Source organism: Procambarus clarkii, chromosome 24 (genome assembly GCF_040958095.1).
Source record: "Procambarus clarkii isolate CNS0578487 chromosome 24, FALCON_Pclarkii_2.0, whole genome shotgun sequence".
NCBI classification, from domain to species: domain Eukaryota; kingdom Metazoa; phylum Arthropoda; class Malacostraca; order Decapoda; family Cambaridae; genus Procambarus; species Procambarus clarkii.
Window position 1 is genome coordinate 9,497,053 of NC_091173.1, and position 16,843 is coordinate 9,513,895.

The 16,843-nt window shown below is 37.5% G+C and overlaps 1 protein-coding gene across 5 annotated transcripts; it reads right to left on the bottom strand.

Annotated features, from left to right (window-relative positions):
* Positions 1-1,375: 1,375 nt before the first annotated feature.
* On the bottom strand, positions 1,376-15,484 carry LOC123761705 (failed axon connections homolog). 5 transcript variants are annotated; one of them, XM_045747820.2, is made up of 7 exons: positions 14,807-15,459; positions 11,588-11,764; positions 10,392-10,524; positions 6,203-6,399; positions 5,239-5,444; positions 2,243-2,359; positions 1,376-1,898 (listed from the first exon to the last, which is right to left on the bottom strand). In XM_045747820.2, exons 2-7 carry the CDS (start codon positions 11,740-11,742, stop codon positions 1,798-1,800), a joined length of 909 nt encoding a protein of 302 aa, XP_045603776.2. In that variant the 5' UTR covers positions 11,743-11,764; positions 14,807-15,459; the 3' UTR covers positions 1,376-1,797. The 5 variants fall into 5 exon arrangements, 3 of the variants coding, with proteins under 3 accessions (XP_045603776.2, XP_045603775.2, XP_045603777.2); XM_045747819.2 differs by having other exon boundaries at positions 11,588-11,743; positions 14,807-15,401; XM_045747821.2 differs by lacking the exon at positions 14,807-15,459 and adding an exon at positions 12,172-12,308 and having other exon boundaries at positions 11,588-11,743.
* Positions 15,485-16,843: the final 1,359 nt, after the last annotated feature.

A 16,843-nucleotide genomic window follows, 5' to 3' on the forward strand; every position in this document is an offset into this window, starting at 1 on the left:
CCGGGAAGGCTCTGTAGCACCACCAAATGTGCGGAGTAATGACATGGTGCTAAATATCACCAAGGATGCCAATACGAGAACGGAAACGCACAAGGCGAACGATATCAAAAGTATCCGATTCACCAAGAATTCTATCGAGGGACAGTCGGAAAGCAAGACACACGCTCGTCCTGGAAGTCAGGACATTCAACAAGAATGTGCACAACCGTAAGAGGAACAATGCAATTTGGACAATAAGGAGCACGGCGGCACTCCATTAAATGACCAAGAGTTAAACGTGTATGGCCAATACATAACCTAGCCAGAGCTGTTTCCCATCGCCGGTTATGGTGGTAGGAGGACGGCCATGAGGACACACTACTTTTAAGAGTACGCAGTTTGTTACCAGTAACAGAAGACCAACAACCATTTTAAGTGGAGCACCTCAGGGTTCTGTCCCGAGACCTCTTACCATATACTGTACTGTACAAATAATTTAGATCCAGAATTAAGCAAAAATATTTGCCAATTTGCAGACGATATGAAAATTAGGAGGGAAAGATATTCAGATCAAAATCATCTCAAGGTGATCTAGATAGGCTTTTGAAATGGTAAAAAATAAACAATTGTAATAATAGTAATACTGTACTGTACAAATGATTTTATTCATGAGAATGTGTGTAAAGAATATTAGATGAAGGGACAATTGTAGGTACTGGGGTTAATCATAAAAATGAAGCCACTACTATGCAAGGCATTCCAAGCAAAAACTTAGAATAATTTAAATAAAAAAATTATTGACACATAATAAACATTTAATAAAAAGAGAAGCAAGCGAAGATGTGCAAGAATTTTCAAGAAATATAACAAATGATATACAGTAATGATGACAGGCATAGACCACTACAGTACTGATTCTGTACTTCTAGCAACAGTACAGAAGTAGCTTTTAACGTTAATAACAGCTAGGAAATACAGTACCGTACTGTACTGCACAAATATGTATTTAATAAAGCTACTGGTAGAACATAACGGTAAATTAACAAAATTGAAAGGTCATCACCACACTTGTCTAACTCCCATGACCACACATGCTCATCCAACCCCGGCTCCTCGCTCTCGTCCAAACCAAACTCGCTCATTCTTGATCCTCGGCTTACTCCTACTCATAAATTTTGTTGCTTTAATTTATGTTTATATTTTTAAACTTTTCCATATTACTTCATCTAATCAATTATGAGTTAACTACTTTTTGCCTACCGTTCTCACTCCACCCAACAGTACAACTCTACTCAAAAGTGACTTTTTCAAATACAGTATGGCACTAAAGTAATCAAACGGTAACAAGGGATAATGTTTTCTCCATGATAATGTAGTGTTTAATGAAAAAAACAAATACAGAAATTCAACCCTCAGTTGAATAGTCTTTATTTATAATAATCACTACAGTCCCCATTGTAACTAATAATTGGCACCACATCAATCTGATCAGATTCTGATCAATTTGAAACATTATAAAATGGACTCTATTTACTTTTTATGGCAAGTTTGCTAACTGTCCACACAAAGCTACACAGTATTTAGTTTTAATTATCTTTTTGTTAACCAGTTATAATACATACAGAAAATTGTTTTATCTTTTTGTTAATCATCTAACAAAATAATTTAGATTTACCATTGCAAACACCAATTTCTTCAATAATCATTAACACAAAATGGTTCAAAACTGTTTATTTTCTCTCACATGAAGATTAAAAACATTATGACACATTAAAGAATTGTTTTATTAATTAAAAAAGATGTACAATATGCAGTTCATTACTGGGACACCAGCAGAGGTGGTTTAAGGCACTCATTCCAGTCAGCCCAAAACCTTGCTTTCATGCGTTGGCAGTAAGCATGAAGATTGGTGAATTCATCTACAAATAAAAAACACCTGTATCACATCATAGATAATAGTAAAATGCAAAATGAAAAGTCAAATTTTAAATCATAAATAAAATGGCAAATTGCATTAAAAAAATCAATTGGCATAATGTTAATTTTCAACAGTGGCATGAGGTTATGTTATATTGGGAATGAGATCTCTGGGGTCGGGTACTGAAACCATTTAAGTTTTGTAGTGCCATGTGTATGTACGAATGTATTATTTATTTGAGGGCATTTGTTAAGGGTCTTCTCTCTTATAAGTTTGACCTATGCTGTTAACCATTTTCAAAAGCATTAGATGTTGCATTTTGTGATACATAACTAGTTTACTTACTGTCGAGCATCCTGAGGTAGGGAGAGTTTGGAGAGTTCCATACAATCTGTGACAGCATTCCAAAGACTGAACAATCCACTTCAGCTGGTTCCTCACCCATCAGGTACTGTTTGTCCCCTGAAATGTGTGATCAAGTACTTATACACTTCTAATGACATCCCCTTAGCTTTTATAAGCTTCTCAAGGCTACTGGTTAAGTAAGTAATTATTAACAAAAAGGCACTATGCCAGGAAGTCTTTAGCAAATACTGGTTAAAACAGACTTTTTGATGTTTCCACAGACTGAATTTCTAAATGTCAAACATTTTCTTCTCTTTACAATAGCAAAAATGAAGCATGCAAAACTAAAGTGAAAGTGTGCATCATAATTAATTACTTTGAAAGCAGATTGCAGTACAAAAAAAACTAAATAGGCTAGGATAACTATTTCCCATTTTCAGTTTCAATAATGGGAGGAAGGCCAAAAGATAGGTTACATTTGTCAACAATTTGTAATGCATTGCAACCAATATATCTCCAAAATGGTTATAGATCGTATCATGAATGACGGGGTAGAAATTCATGCGAGGAATTGTCCTATGGCAGATGGGACAGGTATGAATGGTTTCTTTAGCAGTGACATCTGTTAGGTTATTGTAGGCAAGACCAATATGGCCGGGAACCCAGCAAACTTAAATGTCTTATACTGTACATGCTAAAAATGTGATAAAACCAAAGTTGAATTTCCATCATCAAATTCTCTTAGGATATTATACAGGGTAATTAAGAATACCATGTACAAATTAATTATATACATTGGTAAACAGTTACATTCCTCGATTCCAGCAATTCTCTCTTTTTTTACAACTTTTACAATTGCTAATTAGAACAATCCTACATATTTTACATAAAGGGTGCATATACAGTACAAAGGAATGCAAAATGTGTAGCAGTTAAGTAACAAAAAGATACCTCTGAACATCAGAGATATTACCCAGAAAAATAGCTAGTGTCTGAAGATCCGTATGTCCCATAGCAAGCACTTCAACTTGAGAATGTCGGCCAATGCCTTGCATATATGCCTGAGCATAAAGCAAATAGCCTACAAGAGGACGGTAAAACCAATGAAATGGCAACCACGTCCTCCAGTCATTGAGAGAGGACACTCCACATGCAGAATCGAATACCCATCTCCACATGATGTTACACCTGAAGTAACAATCACGTTATTGCAATTCCCTTTAAAATAGTGCATAGCAAGAATAGATAATATGAGAATACAGTATTAATAAATAATAATAATAAATAATTTTGCCCAAGACAAGAAGCCTGCCTATATATTTATCTACTTTAGACTTGAATTGAGGTCCCCCCCAAGGTTGAACTACTGACTTTTCCCAGGATGCAGCCCCACAACAGCTGCATTGGTCTTGTTCCTAAAGATGATTTGCCCTCATGAACTTGCAAACTCTGTATCCACCCCCTTAAAGAATGGTTTTGAAATACTGTAGTCAAACTGCAGCTTCTCATAGATAAAAAGTCTATCACCAATTCAAGAATCAAGCTTTTTTTTTATACCACAGCCATCTTGCAGAAAGGATTTCTACCCTGTGTTTTCCTGAAGACTTTTGACTTTCAATTTTTCATAACTGCCTGTAAAGCTTTGTCTTCAACATAAGAAATGAAAAAAGTCATCTCTACAGAACTGTGCATTCGTCCATCCACTTGGATGGGCCAGTACAGCAACAACTTCACTTCTTGTAGGGTCAGCATCAATCTCCAACAGTTGAGCAATGGCCCCCCCCCAATTCTTGTAGGGTCAGTGTTTGATCTCCAATAGCAAAAGTGTACGGGAACTGCTGCTTCATCCATGCTCTTAGTTTGTTCTATCCCTTTCAAGTGCAATATAGTCATGCTGGTTTAACATTTTCTCCTGATAATTACCATACCTTAGGAAGCTTGAAGTTGTGTCTGCTATGTATCATACAAGACCTCTTGATAATGTTGGCGTTTACATCATCAAACTTGTGTGATATATAGTGTCTAAGGCCAGTCCTGTAATACAATGATTGAAGAGTTGTCAGACTTTTAGACATTTGCCTTTCCTAGTAAGTAAGCACACTTAATTCTAGAATTTGACATTTAATTTTTTTCAGTTAAACCTGAAGTGGTTCTGAGAATTCTTCTACTTTTCAAGCCAGGCCTGGGGTCAGGCTTGACCTGTGAGCTTGGCCTAACTGAATGTTGCTTGGAGTTGCTTGCAAGCCCACATATCCACCGCAACCCGATTGGTCTGACATTTTTTTGTTCTGGCAATATTTCTAATGGTTGCTGGGAGGATATTGAACAGCCATGGACCTCTGATGTTCATACAGTGTTCTCTGATTGTGCCTATGGCACTTCTCTTCGCTGCTCTATTCTGCATTTCCTCTCATATCATTTACTCCAATATGTTGTTATTTTACTGTGTAAATCTGGGACTTTGATTTCCAGTATTTTCCATGTACAGTATATATTAATTGATACTTCTCAAGTCTCCTTTCCATAGAGTACATTTTGAGAGCTTTGGGCCAATTCCAATTGTATTTAGATGCTTTATCGTGTCTGTGTGCCATACATCTTCTCTGTATTCCATTTCAGCAATTTCTCCTGCTTTGAAGGGAATAAGTGAGCATCAAGCAGTACTCATTAGTATAATGTATTTCAGTAGATGTAGCCTTCATGTCAAAATGAATGACTTTACTATTTGATTACTTATTTGTTGTTTATAGATTTGAGTGAAAGCTTGTAATGACTCAGTTCTGCAAATTTATCATACATAAAAAACAGAAGGAAGCTTTTCATTAACGAATATTCAACATATTTTTTTTAACTGGCAAGAGGCCCTTCAATTACCTTGCATTTTGGGGGGTGTTAAATATAAACCAATCTGCATATTTAAATATTTTCAAATACAGAAGAGTAAATTACTGAACTATACAGGAATTATAATTCATGAAGAGGATAATATTACTTACCAAGGTAGACAGAGAGTGCAGCAATATCTTTTCTCCCCATCTCCTCCACTTCAGTATGGCTGTGCAGGCCAATACCTTGCATTTTTGTCATGTGCTTTACTCTCTTCACTAAGCTTGGAACAAACAAGCGCATAAAAATGGGCAACTCCATGCCATTTACAAACGTACGACCACCATCTACAGTGTAGCGCCAAACCACAAAGCACCTGTAGTAGTGAAGAGATCTACTAGTTAGCTAATACTGCACAATAAGTACTTTCTTGCTATCTTTTATCATAGCTACACAAATATTTATCAATTACTTATCTTTATCATAGCTACACAAATATCTACAAGTTACTTATCTTCATCATAGCTACACAAATACAGTACATATCATTTAGCAAATAAAGTGGAGCACAAGGAAGCAGGACTTAGGAAGTCTGCCAATTAAAAAAAAAGCGAGATATATATTATTTCATAATATTAAATGTTTGTCTAAAATTCTACAAAACTCAGAAAAAAGTAACATTGAATCAACATAGTTTACGTTAATTTGATGTTAGAACATCAATAATATTGATAACATATCACTATTGTTGATCTAATATCATACAACTGTATAATTTTTAACATTAATCTGAGGATGTATGAATATTAATTAATTAATAACCAACAAAGTTAATCCAATATTATGCCAACACCCAATCTGAGGTTGTATTTTGAAGACTAAATCAGTTATAAATGAACAACTGCTTGTTTATAGTTTTGACCTTGAAAGAAGGGACAACAAACATTGTTTACTGTACCTCTGACAAAAGATAAACTATAGTATTGGCTACAATGAGCTCTGCCTCCATTGTCAAACACTTTTATATACAACTCCAAATTTCCAAATCTCTACCAATCGATACAATATGCAAGAGTTTGGAGAACTGGTTAACTCTGACTAGTTAAAACTGGACAAATAAAAACATCAGCTTACCATAGGAAATGGTCTTCAATCATTAGCCTCATGAAATGGGCAACTGCCTTCTGTTCTTGTGTTAGAGTAGAACTGAAATCCTTGTTATACAATGGCCCTAACTTCTCCATTATCAGCTGAGAATCCCCTATTTCTTCCCCATTGAGAGTAATCCATGGAGATTTACCCTTAGGTCCAAATGGCTCTTCATAATCCACCTAAAAAATATATATTTTTAAATTAAAACCTTATCTAAACTAAAGAGGGTTTTGATTGCTTAGGGGTAACCAAGAAACACATCCCCAGGGTGGTATGTCATGACATTGGTCTGGCCGAGTGCCGTAAACATGATGGGGGAAGGTGGGGTGGGTTGAACCGAGTACCTGATATAAAGCGCATATAAAACTTACTCTCAATACTGTGAGGCCACATGACACACCTGGAAACTGATAACACCTAGGCACGTACTGCCATCTGGTGGGTGACGTTTAATGGTGTGAAAAACATGATGGAAGTGCTAAGAAATGCCAGGAAACTGCAGAGTGATGAGGTTGGCAAATTTTGGTCAATAAGACAAGACCTCTCCAAGGAAGACAGAGAAAAGCTGAAAATGAACTTAATTGAGGCAAAACGTCTAAATGGGGATAGAAATGAAGAAGACAGAAATTCTTTTTTTTACAAAGTGACAGGGACTGGAAAGCTTGTGAAATGGTACATAAAAACAAAGCAACAAGATCAGTAGTGGAAGGGGGAGTAAAGAGCAAAGGAAAAGGGAACATGTTCCTGAAAATTGTATATACCAACATAGATGGAGTGAGGTCAAAAACTTTGGAGTTGCAAGATATAATCCAGCTTAGGGTCCCAGATATTGTTGCATTATCAGAAACGAAACTTGAAGGAAATATAATAAATGAAGTCATATTCCCAAGAGGCTACTCAGTTTGGAGACGTGACAGGAAAACTAGGAAGGGAGGAGGAGTGGCTGTACTGGTGAAAAAACACCTGAAGGTAAAAGAGTTAATATTTGAAAACCCTCGAGATATTGACATAATGGCATTGCAGGTCTGGAATCAGGATAACCTGATAATTGTAAATACCTACAGCCCACCAGCAAGCAACACGTGGACAAAGGAAGAACTGGATGACAAACGAGAGGGCCTCATAATGGTCATGAGAGATATTATTGTACAAGCAGATAAAGATAAATCACGACTGTTGATACTGGGGGACTTCAACTTTAGAGCAATAGACTGGGAGGCCTATGAAGCAAGAACGGAGGACTTTTGGACATGCAGATTTGTGAACCTCATTCTGGAGACATTCTTGTATCAACACATAAAGCAAGCCACAAGAATGAGGGAAGGAGATGTACCGTCAGTACTGGATCTAGTATTCACCAGGAAAGAAGAAGAGATTTTTGACATCCAGTACCTTCCTCCCTTGGGAAAGAGTGATCACGTCCTGTTAGACATTAAATATGCTTTAAGATATCATCTAGAAGAAAATGGGGACATTGAAACAGTTGATAAACTCGATTTAAAGAGAGGCAACTATGGGGAACTTCGAAATTTTTTTAATGAGTGTAATTGGACAGAATTGTTGCTAGGCAGGGAAGTAAATGAAATGTATGCCAAATTTTTAAAACTATACGAGGAAGGCACACAAACATTCATACCAAAACAGAGATGCAGGACCAGAAAACAGGATTGGTTCGACAGAAATTGTGAGAGGGCAAGAGACCAAAAGACACAAAAATGGTATCAGTATAGGAAGAGGCCAAACCCCCAAACATACCAGCGATACAAAGATGCGAGAAACAACTATACAGCAGTAAGGAGAGAGGCAGAAAGAAATTTTGAAAAAGGGATAGCAGATAAATGTAAAACAGAACCGGGCCTATTCTACAAATTCATAAACAACAAATTGCACGTAAAGGATAATATCCAGAGGTTGAAAATGGGAAACAGATTCACGGAAAATGAAAAGGAAATGTGTGAAACATTAAATGAAAAGTTCCAAAGTGTGTTTGTACAAAATGAAATCTTCAGAGAACCAGACACAATAAGAATTCCAGAGAACAACATAGAGCGGATAGAGTTGTCTAGAGATGAAGTGGAAAATATGCTAAAGGAGCTCGGGAGGAACAAAGCAGCTGGCCCAGATGGCGTTTCACCATGGGTTCTGAGAGAATGTGCATCTGAGCTCAGCATTCCACTTCACCTGATCTTTCAGGCATCCCTGTGTACAGGAATCGTAGCAGACGTGTGGAAACAGGCTAACATAGTTCCAATCTACAAAAGTGGCAGCAGGGAAGACCCCCTCAATTATAGACCTGTATCATTGACAAGTGTAATAGTGAAAGTATTGGAAAAGCTAATCAAAACTAAATGGGTAGAACACCTGGAGAGAAATGATATAATATCAGACAGACAGTATGGTTTTCGATCAGGAAGATCCTGTGTATCGAATTTACTCAGTTTCTATGATCGGGCCACAGAGATATTACAGGAAAGAGATGGCTGGGTTGACTGCATCTATCTGGACCTAAAAAAGGCTTTCGACAGAGTTCCACATAAGAGGTTGTTCTGGAAACTGGAAAATATTGGAGGGGTGACAGGTAAGCTTCTATCATGGATGAAAAATTTTCTGACTGATAGAAAAATGAGGGCAGTAATCAGAGGCAATGTATCGGAATGGAGAAATGTCACAAGTGGAGTACCACAGGGTTCAGTTCTTGCACCAGTGATGTTTATTGTGTACATAAATGATCTACCAGTTGGTATACAGAATTATATGAACATGTTTGCTGATGATGCTAAGATAATAGGAAGGATAAGAAATTTAGATGATTGTCATGCCCTTCAAGAAGACCTGGACAAAATAAGTATATGGAGCACCACCTGGCAAATGGAATTTAATGTTAATAAATGTCATGTTATGGAATGTGGAATAGGAGAACATAGACCCCATACAACCTATATATTATGTGAGAAATCTTTAAAGAATTCTGATAAAGAAAAAGATCTAGGGGTGGTTCTAGATAGAAAACTATCACCTGAGGACCACATAAAGAATATTGTGCAAGGAGCCTATGCGATGCTTTCTAACTTCAGAATTGCATTTAAATACATGGATGGCAATATACTAAAGAAATTGTTCATGACTTTTGTTAGGCCAAAGCTAGAATACGCAGTTGTTGTGTGGTGCCCATATCTTAAGAAGCACATCAACAAGCTGGAAAAGGTGCAAAGACATGCTACTAAGTGGCTCCCAGAACTGAAGGGCAAGAGCTACGAGGAGAGGTTGGAAGCATTAAACATGCCAAAACTAGAAGACAGAAGAAAAAGAGGTGATATGATCACTACGTACAAAATAGTAACAGGAATTGATAAAATCGACAGGGAAGGATTCCTGAGACCTGGCACTTCAAGAACAAGAGGTCATAGATTTAAACTAGCTAAACACAGATGCCGAAGAAATATAAGAAAATTCACCTTCGCAAATAGAGTGGTAGACGGTTGGAACAAGTTAAGTGAGAAGGTGGTGGAGGCCAAGACCGTCAGTAGTTTCAAAGCGTTATATGACAAAGAGTGCTGGGAAGACGGGACACCACGAGCGTAGCTCTCATCCTGTAACTACACTTAGGTAATTACACTTAGGTAATTACACACACACACACACACACACACACACACACACACACACACACACACACACACACAGTAGATTACTAGTACTGTGCAGTAATAACTTGCAAGCTTTAAAATTATTTTGTTTAATGTTTATTACTTTTTTGCCTCATTTTAGTTTTGCTCTTACAACAATGTACAGTGCTATTACATTCTACTTGGAGATATGAGGTAGTGTACATATATATTTTTAACTTTAAGCACACTCAAAATTGACTGATGTGTTTCTTGTCAAAGACCCCCCAATCTCAAGTTAAATGTCTATATTCATCAATACTTACCAGACTCAATGATACTTATCACAGTGTGTATAGTCTAACATGCTACACAATACTATTCAAGCTACTGTACAAGTTTTTATGTACAGTATAATTTTTTTTTAAATTCCAACTTATCATGATGCAAAATAAATTCATAAATTGGAGTTAGTATACCTTTTCCACTTACAAAATTTAGTGAAAAAGTTTCACTATTTTGCTGAAGAATATTTGAGATAAAGTGGCAGACTGGTAATTCCGAACCTGGTAAGGGATCTCAGCCATTCGTAGGTATGTCTCCAATTTGACCACGAATGGAGATAAATTTGGACAGTAGCGGCCACGGTCGAACATGTGCAACACCACAACATCTTTCCCAATATTATTCCACAACTTCCTGTTGAAACAACTTCATGTTTATAAATGCATTAAAAGCACCATTACAAGAAATGTGGCTAGCAACAATAATGTACAAACATACAAGCAAGCATTGCTGCATTAAGTACATAACATACAAGCAAGCATTGCTGCATTAAGTACATATGTTGGCAAGAAGAAAGAAGAAGGGAGGAAAAAGGAATATGGGAGAAGGAAAAAAAAAAAAAAAAAAAGACGGGGGGGGGGTATAAGGGAAGAGAGGAAGAGAATAGAGAGGGGTTCTGACAGCTGAGTGGACAGCGCTTCGGATTCGTAGTCCTGAGGTTCTGGGTTCAACCCCCGGTGGAGGCGGAAACAAATGGGCAGAGTTTCTTTCACCCTGATGCCCGTTACCTAGTAGTAAATAGGTACCTGGGAGTGAGACAGCTGCTACAGGCTGCTTCCTGGTGGTGTGTAACAAAAAGGAGGTCTGGTCGAGGACCGGGCCGTGGGGACGCTAAGCCCCGAAATCAAGATAATCTCAAGAAAAGGGGGTATTAAGGAAAGAGGAGAGAAGGGGAAGGGGTATATAGTGAAAAGGCGAGAGGGGGATATAGGGAAAGAGGACAGATGGGGTAATGGGTAAGAGGACAGAGGGGAGTTATTGGGGAAGGAGAGAGAGGAGGGGATGGGGGGGGGGGGGGAGGGAGAGGTAAAATGGGGAAAGAGGGGAAAAAATTGGGAGAATGGGGGACACACATTCTGGGCACTACCAGGTACTTCATCTAGTAATGCTAAATGACAAAATTCACATCTAGTTTCTATCAATACCAGAATGCTAGTAAAATAATGTACAAGTTTTCTGGATGATGCATATTTACACCATTATAATGTAAATGGTTGCATAAGGGATAAATTGTCAACATTTTCAAAATCTGCAGCACAAGAACACAATTTTTCTTTCGGATGTCGCAAATTGCAACATCAGAACCTGTGGTGATAATGCATCCACACAACCGTACTGAGTTTCCTTAATAAATCAATACTGTCGATTAGGCAATATTGCACATTGATTTTGTCAACAACGATGTTATAATAGCTACCTTCTATTCTGCCTTTTAATATAAGTGGTGATTTTGATGGCACCAACAACAACAATGGCAGCAACAACACATGGTCTGCATCGGTTCCAGAGAATTTTCAGACCTTTTCCAGCAATCTTCATTGATGTCCTTCCTGTCAATGAACCCCAAGCCATTCTGAAAATATATATACAGTTCCTGAAAAAAATTATAGTGCTTTACACCAAGTTCTTTGAAAAATTAGAAATAAAAAATAATGATATCCAAAGGAATTAGGATTTAAATATACTGAACAGTATGTTGATAATAGGTACAATAATATATTGGGTTCCAGTAATACAGTCGGGGTCATTTGCGACTCTCAATCAGAAATTCTGGGATTAAATCTGAACTGGACAAATGGTTGGGTGCATTTACTATCACCTATTACACCTGTTCACCTTGCACTAAATAAGTACACAAGAGTTTGTCAGCCTGTTGTGGGGTTGTATCCTGTGGAGGGTCAATAATTCGACCATGGGTGGGACCTCAATACAAGCCTAACGTGTACTGTATATATATACACTGTCTACCTGTCATCAAATTTTGCCAGGCGAGTGTCTTACCACTACACCACGGAGACTGTTGACCGTCAACCTCTGTAGCCATTCGTATAGATTAGAGTAGCCACAAAGGCAGGCATGAAACAAAATGTGTTAATAAACTACAAACTCAAATAGCCAAGCTAATTAGGGGTCTCAGCACACAGTTATCCAAATACTGTACATAAGATTAGATAAGCTGCTAACCCCTAATCAACATAAGGCTGCATGCCTCTTTATCAAGGTCAGAGATTCCATTATCACACCAATTCACTGGTTCTAACTGCTCAAGCCTCGCAACAAAAAAATAAGCATTACATCCTAACATCCCCATCCAAAAAAATTTATTAAAGGGAATTATAAAGGATGGTTGTGGTCATATGTTAGATGCAAGTTTAGTCTACCAGCTTGCATTGCCAAACTTTGGATAGACTCTTGATCATATCTTTTGATATCCATGAAATTATACTGTATAAAGTTTCCAGGTATCTTGTACCATTATTTGGTCTAAAATTCTCTAACTGGGCATTCACTAATATAGTGCTGGGGGTATAGTTAAATTGTTCACAAATGTTATGAAAGTTTGTTTTCCAATTTTAAAAACCATATACTGTACAGTACAGTACTGTATATTAATTCAATTTTTAATAATTAAGTGTGAACATCTTGTATGTATGTAATTTTTACCTGAATAAATATTTATTGTTATTTATTTATTATTATTATAGTGTTGGATACACAGTTTATACAGTACTGTATATTATTATTATTATTACAGAATATTATGATTATTACTACAGTATATTATTATTATTATTACAGTATATTATTATTATGTTAAACTTACAGTATATGGAGGTCCCCTCCCCTGGGGTGCAACCCGACAAGCTAGTTAACTCCTGACGTACTTATTTACTGCTAGGTGGACTGATGTCTGGTCATTTCGGACACAAACCACTTTGACGAAGCTCGGTTTCAGTTTGTTAAAAACTATGTATATTTCTATGTTACGATCTATTTGCTTAGGTTATGTTGTATTTTGCTCGGGTGCATTAAATTAGGTTACGTTAGGTTAGACAAGTTATAAAATCCGTTGACGAATCGTCTTTGGTACGATGTGACTTGTATCTGTGGACAGGGTCTTTTCTGTGCCTCCCAGGATTCGAACCCAGAATTCTCGATTGTAGGCTGAAAACGAATCCGACTGTACTACCAGGACCCATGTATAGGGGACCCGAGATACCAAGTTGGATTTCTTTTTGTATAGTAATCAAAGTTCAATTGTATTATGATTAATTAGTGATCAATGAGTTGAATTCTGGTGACAGATTATTACTCGTGCATCTGTAGTTCATTAACGTTGTTGAAGCTAGCAGCGGCAAGGATGGACGGAGGGCCATGCTGACAGATATGTCATATTCGTACACAAGACGATTCGCCAACGGATTTTATAAACCTACCTAACCTAACGTAGCTCAACCTAACCAAATGAAACCGAGCCAAATACAGCTTAACCTAAGCTAATACATCCTACCTTGTATTATACTATAATACACTAACACTATAAACAGTCTTAACAAAAGGAGAAAACTAGCTTCGTGGAAGCGTCTCGTGTCCTAATCGACCAGACCCCCCCATGCTGACTACACACCCTCAGTAATACACCATATAATAATAATAATAATAATTTATTTAGAAACAGTACATACATAGTTGCAGCGTTACAGTACAAACATTCTGTTAGATTTAAAGATAGAGGCAGTACATGCAACCGGTCCGTCTAATTACCACAAGCTACACAAGCTTCAGAAAGCTTCCTGGCAATACGTTAGTAATGAATAAATATGATATATTTACTCATTGTAATGTTGGTGCTGAATGTACAACACGAAAAAACAATTTTAATCTGAAAAAGTATCTTTTTATAAAGAAATTAGGCGAAAATAAAAAGCTGGTGACGCCAAATCAAGTCGACGATCCAAGCGTTGGTTAGGTTAGGTTAGGTTTGGTTAAGTTAGGTAAGATATTAAGATACCTGATCAACCAGGCTGTGACTCGTACGTCAGGCTGCGAGCAGCCGCGTCCAACAGCCTGGTTGATCAGTCCGGCAACCAGGAGGCCTGGTCGACGACCGGGCCGCGGGGACGCTAAGCCCCAGAAGCACCTCAAGGTAGACTCAAGGTAAGGTAAGGTAAGGTAAGGTAAGGTAAGGTAAGGTAAGGTAAGGTAAGGTAAGGTAAGGTAAGGTAAGGTAAGGTAAGGTAAGGTAAGGTAAGGTAAGGTTAGGTTAGGTTAGGTTAGGTTAGGTTAGGATAGGATAGGTTAGGATAGGTTAGGATAGGTTAGGTTAGGTTAGGTTAGGCTAGGTCAGCCTAACCTAACATATCATATTTATTCCTGGCAATACTAACGTATTGCCAGGAAGCTTTCTGAAGCTTGTGTAGCTTGTGGTAGCTTGTGGTAATTAGACGGACCCCATACAATACCTAAAGCCACTAGTACGCATAGCGTTTCGGGCAAGCATAGCGGAGGACGGGCTGGCATAGCGTAGCGTTGCGTTTCGTTTCTTATACTCTTATAACAGACTGTCACTCAAGACTCGTGCTCCAGCAGGGTCAAGGACTACCTAGTGCACACACTCAAGAGGCCAGACACTCACCTGCTGACAGTGTAACAGTGTGTCAGTAAGCTACACCCGGGACGGAGGACCGGCCGCTCTCCCTCGCTGCCTCTCCACTACTGACCGTCCACGCTCCTGTGAAAGCTTTACTGCGTTATTTACGGTCTTGTCCTGTCATCCACTGGACGAAAATTAGCAGGAAATGTTTCCCTTCTGCTTAAGGTGAGCAGTTCTGCTAAATATTGATAACCTAGAAGACAGGTGTGAGAGAAGTGTGGTCGGGTCCCAAGTGGCAACTCACGATGACTTACAAGTGGCCCGCGCGACTCACCGGACCATCTTGGAGAATCACCTATTACAAAACTTAATTCATAAGTAATGATGTTTATAATACAATAATACACAATGGATGGAATTCAAAGGTTTACATTTACAGTACAATGACTATAGTGCTTTCTAAAAGGCCACTACTCAATAATTCCTCTTTAAAATGCGCGGCGCAATTTCCGGATATTGTCTTGTGCAGACAGATAACCGGAGATTGCGTCATAACATGCTAAATGAATTTGTGGGTTCAGTCCCTGAGCCCATTGTGTGCCTCTGGAACCCTTTCCACTGCCGCCCACCCCATGTTGTTTATGTTTTAGATTCAGCTGATCAGAATAAATAGTTGCAAGTAGCACGGTCTATGGTGAGCCCACTGGTGGACTTGCCCGGCACACAAGATCGGGACTGTGACCACCCACCCCATATTTGCTGTTACTAAATACTTTTGTTTCTACATTCATAAAACAATATGCTGTTTTTGTTATTCTCATCTACTTTTGAAAATGTGTAACTATATGTACCGGTGGGGAGAATGTAAACTCATCCACAAAATCATAAAGTTGCTGTTTAGTCAGAGTTAATTTGTTTTTGTATTGAGGCAAGTATTTTCTCCACTGATTCCATGTATGACTAACCACCCTGAGATGCGAGTATTAGATGAGCTAAAAAAAAAAAAAAAAAAGCTTTTGTTTGTCAGTTATTTTTAAAACTTTCTACAATTCAAATATTCCTCTATCTACCTTAATTTTAATTATTCCTAATAATACCTGTTAATTTTCTCCCTACCTTTTTTTCCATGTTATGCCCTCCCTAAAAGCTATACATCATTTGCAAAATGTCCTGAACAATTTTTTGTTAGCCAGCTTCTTGTTAGCATTAAGTATCTACCTCATGAAACCTTTAAAGCTGTCAATTGAAGTACCCAGTGAAACTGCAAAGAGCTGTTTATTCAATGTATTTGTCTTACATATATATCTTCCTCAGTTCATGTATCATATCTATGTACATTTGTATAAATAAATTATTATAATTATTATTATGTACATAGAGTACTGAAGTTGATTTAGACTGCTGTTCACCTAGCTAGTCCAGCCAATATTGTAAAGATTTGTGAAAGTTGTTAAGGACAAAGTTTCTGATTCACATTTATGCAGCTTACATGTTTATTATAAAATGACTATATTTCCAACTTCAATTATTACCGAACATTCTGAGATAAACATATACATTTTTTATTATTGAGGAAATGTATATGTTTATCTCAGAATGTTCGGTAATATGTTTATTGTTTGTGATGTGTGTGTATGTATATACAGTATTAACACGATGTACTGAACGGGGTGAGAAATAGCTTGAACTACCTCATCCCTTTGTGTGTATTTTACCTCAATAAACTTATTTCAATTTCAATTATAAGCAATCATTTTCAGTTGTGCTTACCAATAGCACAAAAGTAAAATATTTTAAATATCCATCTAATTTTTTAAATTAGAGGTCAATTTGGATAAAATGCAAAAAAAATTTTTTTTCCCTAAAATCGTTTAAAAATCCATTTCCCTTTCCCTGTTCACCTAGCAGTAAATAGGTACCTTGGAGTTGGACAACTGCTATGGGCTGCTTTCTGGGGATGTGTAACAAAAAGGAGGCCTGGTCAAGGACCGGGCCACAGGGATGCTAAGCCCCAAAATTATCTCAAGATGACCTCAAGATAGTCAAATGTTCTTAAAAAATTACTAAATTTCCAACTTC

Coding starts and splice junctions, on each gene's coding strand:
- LOC123761705 (XM_045747820.2), bottom strand. CDS start 11,742: ATGGCTTGGGGTTCATTGACAGGAAGGACATCAATGAAGATTGCTGGA. Junction 10,525..11,587: donor ATTAAAAGGCAGAATAGAAG/GTAGCTATTATA, acceptor TTGTTTCAACAG/GAAGTTGTGGAATAATATTG. Junction 2,360..5,238: donor TGCACTCTCTGTCTACCTTG/GTAAGTAATATT, acceptor CACACATTTCAG/GGGACAAACAGTACCTGATG.